This window comes from Etheostoma spectabile, chromosome 15 (assembly GCF_008692095.1).
Source record: "Etheostoma spectabile isolate EspeVRDwgs_2016 chromosome 15, UIUC_Espe_1.0, whole genome shotgun sequence".
NCBI classification, from domain to species: Eukaryota; Metazoa; Chordata; class Actinopteri; order Perciformes; family Percidae; genus Etheostoma; species Etheostoma spectabile.
The window spans coordinates 18079346-18084509 of record NC_045747.1 but is presented as its reverse complement, the minus strand read 5'-3'; the positions used below and the strand labels follow the sequence as shown (position 1 = coordinate 18084509).

Sequence of the window (5164 nt, the reverse complement as noted above, 5' to 3'; positions counted from 1 at the left end):
CACACACACACACACACAAAACCATCTGATTATTATTATTATGATAATATATTGACACTTTTGAAGATTACGGGTCAATGTGGAGGAAACAGAGTGCTTTGAGGTACTTGTACTTGAGTGTTTCCTTTCAATTGTTACATACAGTACTACAGTGGGAGAAGGAGTACTCAAATGTTTACAAAGTATACCCATACAAGAATGTAAAAAACGGCACTTGATACTTACAGTGTCAAACAGTAAAAGTGGATAATATGTATGACATATATATGACATTTTTAGACTGTTACGGATGCATCAATGTTTAAGCAACAGTTTTACTTTTCCTACTTAAAGTACATTTTGCTAACAACACTTACTAAATTTACTTACTTTAAATTGAGTATGATGTTCAACGCAGGATTTCCACTTTCATTTGATCGTGTTCACACTGGGTTTTTGCTGCTTACGTAAAGGATGGGAACACTTCTTCCACCACGCCTTGCTGCAGCTTTCTGAAGTTTGTAAAGAGCATCGAGTCCTGCATGAGTGACTGTCAGAAACTGTTGTTACATTTCATGTTGCATGAGTACACACTTTGACACTCAGGGTAAAAAAAAAAAAGTGCCCGACCCCACCACCCACTTTGTCCTCCACATACCAAGAGATTGCTTGGTAGAACCTGAACTCCACTTTGACGTGATCTGCCTGTTCTAGAGGCATCAATGTGCATGAGAGGAAGAACTTTATAAGAGAAAAGATATTAGACATCAGTCATCAAAGGGAGCGTGTTGTGTTTTCTGTCAGAATAATTTTTTTTTTTTTTATTCACAGTTGACTAAGTTGATTTCGCTGTTTCAGACGTTTTTTTTAAACTCAGCAGGATTTCAGCACATCCCAGAGACTGGGAATAACAACAACGCCTTCCATGTATCAGTGGAAATGTACAAACTGTGCCACCAGCTCCGAAATATTGCCACAACTTTGATTCTTCCGAAGGAGCAAGTAGCAAACTAAATGTGCTTTATCTGAAAAATGTTCATTTTGGTAAGCTACTACTACTACCAATACATTTTATCCTGCACTTTTCTGAGAGAAAGGCTGTCCATTTGACTCATTCAGCCATGCAGATACTGTACATAAACTCACACAGTAAGTCTTGTCAGGTAAACAATTGTCATCCAGTAGTATTGTACTTTTTTTTGTGGGTTTTAGTACATTAACAGAATATTTACAAGATTTACTTTCTACTTTTACGAAACTACGTCTACTAATTTGCCAGCTATAGTTCTTTACAGATTTACATTTTAAATACAAAGGTTTGTTAAAGATTATTCTACTCAATAAGATAGAAACACTTTAGATGAAAGCTACAAAGAAAAGTGTGCTCGCTGCTTTAAAGTGTAGGTGCAAACATTGTAAAACAGAATGACTTGGGGCAGCTGTGGCTCAGTGGTGGAGCGGTTGCAATCGGAAGGTTGGCAGTTTGATCCCCGGCCCATGTCAAAGTGCCCTTGGGCAAGGTACTGAACCCCGAGTAGCCCCTGATGCTGCTGTGTGTGTGTGTGTGTGTGTGTGTGTGTGTATCTGATGAGCAGGTGGCACCTTGTTCGGCAGCCTCGGCCACAGTGCATGAATGGTTCCCATATAAAAGAACTACATTAGAACAATCCATTTACATTTAACAAAAAACTTTCCAAGTGTGATGTTGAATGTAAGTTTAAATAAAAGCAGTTAAAGTCTCAGTTGAAGTGATCAAAGTTTTTGAAATTACAGTAACTGTAACCACTGGAAGCAATAGAAACTTCCAATTAGAACAGGATTTTTCCATTGAGGTATCGCTACTTTCACTTCAGGATAAGAGGACATCCTCCACTGCTGTCAGTAAATCAAAATCTCTCAGACTCAAAGGCATCCTGACTGGCTCTTCTCCAAATCAGTCTTTCCTCGTATACCTTCGTCTCTAGACAGGATTTCCTGTCTGTGTCTGAGGGAGGGACTGTATCTCGGGAATCCCCCCCAGCTCCCAGTACTGGTACTGGGAATGGGCCTGAGGAAGCCAGTGACAGCAGTTTGCAGCACACTCACCGTCGTCATGTTGTTGGTCACCATGGCTTTGTTTCCTGCCTTCATTGTTTAAGATGAGCAGGAAGAATGAGCCATCACTAAACCACTGGGGCTATTCTTCCCTTATTGTGTCACCCTTGCTGTAATGGGTGGCATCTTTGGCTGAGCAGGATCAAATCTCTTAACTGCACTGTAAAACAGGGTGTGTGCAGATTTTAACCTTTCTGTGGTGCATGTCCAGTCACTGGTCAACACAGAAAAGGTTTAGTAACAAAATACCCATCCAGGAATCTGCTAATAAACAGATCAGTCATACCTTACTCCGGTGAGACCAGGGCTAAAAATAGTTAAAGTAGTTAGCTAAAAGTAAAAAAACAGTGCTTGCGAAATTCTTAAAAATGGCCGTTTACAACTTCTTTTATTGATTTTGTAAAACAGATAGGTTCATGGAAAAAAAAGAAACTTCCAGTGATTCTACCCCCAGTATGAAGTGTTTCATCTGTTCTTCCACAGTGATTACAGAGTGACTGACAACCTCCTATCTACCGCAAACACAGCGCTGAGCTGCTTCCTTCCTTTTCCCGGATGTGGCATTTCACACGCAAGACAACATGAAGAAGAAAAAGCAGCGGGCCCGAAAACCCACCAAAAAACAGCATGAAAATGTGAAGTATAAAGCTAAAGAAATGTTCAATGTTTCAGGCTCTGTTTCCCCCCAACTGTTGCCAGTCTTTGGGATTCTTCTCATCCAACGCTCAGCACGAAAGCACATGAAAGAGCTTTCTCCAAGATACTGAACAATTCTTTTGTCATTTTAACTATTGGATGCATTTTAATGTCATTTGGCCCTTAGCATGATCATAACTTCATTAATTCAGGTCAGCATTTCAATTTGTCCAACACTTTGATTTGTGACTAAATAGCTGCTAAACTACATTCCTGTGAGCCTCAACTTTACGTTTAGTACTAATTGGCAAATATCATCATCATCATCATGTTACGACCCTAAACTAAGATTGTAAAATCGGTTATTACCGTATAAGCTACCTGCTAAACATCCGCATGCTAGCATTGTGAGCTTATCATGCTGATGTTGGCCTGGGCTGTACTTTGTGTTAAGCGCTAGTTTATTGGTTTATAACATGTATTTGTATCTTCATGTTAGCATTTAGCTCAACCACCGTGCACAGAATCTAGAAATCCTGTTACATTACTAGCACGCTACTTGATATAAATCAGTTGTTCCAGATTTAATGTGAAATTTGACTAGCCCTATATGTTCAGTGAACTGTTTAAACTTGGTTTAAAAGGTTTCCATGGACAAAACGTCCCGGTCCTTCGGGTCCAACCGGCCGGCGTTTGAGAGCTTCCTGTCTGAGATGACTCAGTGGTTTTCAGACCATCAGCTGCAGGTGGACGAGCTGTTCGGACACAGTGACGCAGACGGAAGTGGATCAGTCCATCCCGAGGATTTCTACCTGGGTAAAACGTCTTCTCTCTGCAGCTTCAACCCCAAAAGTCTCAACAAGCTTCCTCTTCTAGAAACACTGACAGTATTTTCAATGTTTCAAACGGCAACATCCGTGCACATTGAAAATGCTCCCATTTTTCTCAACAGTGTCTGTCCCAGCTCCTTTGAATGCCAGATAAATTCATCCTGAAGAAATTGAGATTAGAAAGAGCTTTGTGGGTCAGTATTACTCAAATGCCACAGTGTGGTTGCAGTGAAGTATTCATGGAGGGCACTGTGAGTCATTTCCTTTTATCCGCCTCGCAGATAAGAGCAGCTCTGGGTAAAAAAAACCAGGACAATGCTCCTTTTGTCTGGGTAAACTATACCCTTGTACTAAAGGTTGTTTGAGGAGTTCCAAGACTTGCAGGATAATACTGTTGGTGGAGAATGTGATTCATTGGTAATCAACTCCTTTCAAAAAAGCAAGAGAACTCATCAATGAATATCCCTACGAACAGAAAACACAAGGCAGTCACAGCTTTCACTTCTGAAAACACACAAGTACCAACACACAGTACATATGTGTGGCTTATTGCAAGAGATGGGGGCTCAAGTTTGAGACTTGGACTCAGTGACTTCTTGTCTTGAGACTGTTCCTCAAAAGACTTCAGACTCGACTTGGACTCGGGACTCTTAAACAATCTTACATTTTTAGGAAATGTTTGATGAGCTGAAGGTAATTTCCCTCCTATACTGTAACCTACCTACATAACACGTAATGTGTCTGCTGCCCCATTCATCAGGAGCTTTGGCTTTAAAAACCTCATGCAACAAGGCCTAAACAAAAGATCTGAGAACAAAATACGTGGCCTGTAGCTCAAAGACTTGAGACTTGACAGCATTTCTGCTCACGTCTTGTAGTAACAATTACAAGCAAAACCATAAAAGGTCAAATTACGCCAGGTTGCCACATAAAGAGCACAAACTGATTCTGTACACTACACGAATGCTGCATCCACGCGCTCCTTGGATGGTCCTATTTCCTGGAGGAAATCAGGTTTACGACTTGGGTGGCATAAGTCACAGGTATAAAGTTAGGTTAACTCCATTATGACTCCTCCGTGTGGCTGCAGGTCTGATGAACTTGGGCGTCGCTTGTCAGCAGTTTCAGCTCCACATGCTGACTCAGCAGCTGAAGACCGCCAACGACACGATCAGTTATCGAGACTTGAGCGGACAAGTGCAAAGACTGGGGTAAAATGAACTTTTAATTTTTGCTTAAGTATCTCTTTTTTTATACTTGTTGACTCATTCCGTGTTTTTCCTGTCTGTTTGTCTTCGCAGACTGCGTGATGACCCACAGAACACTCAGACATCAAGACGTGATCAACATCAACTGTTAAACCCTGAAAACGGCAGGAGGTACAGTACCTTATGTGCATTACAGTAACACGTGTGAAGATAACTGAGAACGTTTACTTAACCCTCGTGTTGTCCTAGGGTCAAATTTGACCCATTTTCAGGTTTTTCATCACAAAAAATGCCCCTTCAAAATAAGCTGAAATGGTCAACATTAGAAATATCAAATAACTTTGGAAAAAACATTTTAAAAAAGCACCCGCAACATTGAAAAAGTGACAAATGTCAGAAAAAGCGATAACTTTTTTT

At 40.7% G+C, this 5164-nt stretch overlaps 1 protein-coding gene across 1 annotated transcript in view; it reads left to right on the top strand.

Moving 5' to 3' along the window:
- Positions 1–5164, top strand: part of LOC116702711 (uncharacterized) — a 9828-nt gene that overhangs the window by 1283 nt on the left and 3381 nt on the right. The window contains exons 2-5 of the mRNA XM_032537078.1: positions 2557–2708; positions 3354–3525; positions 4630–4750; positions 4841–4918. Of these exons, the coding sequence (XP_032392969.1) occupies positions 2655–2708; positions 3354–3525; positions 4630–4750; positions 4841–4918 (425 nt within the window). The 5' untranslated portion in view covers positions 2557–2654. The remainder of the gene's footprint in view (positions 1–2556; positions 2709–3353; positions 3526–4629; positions 4751–4840; positions 4919–5164) is intronic.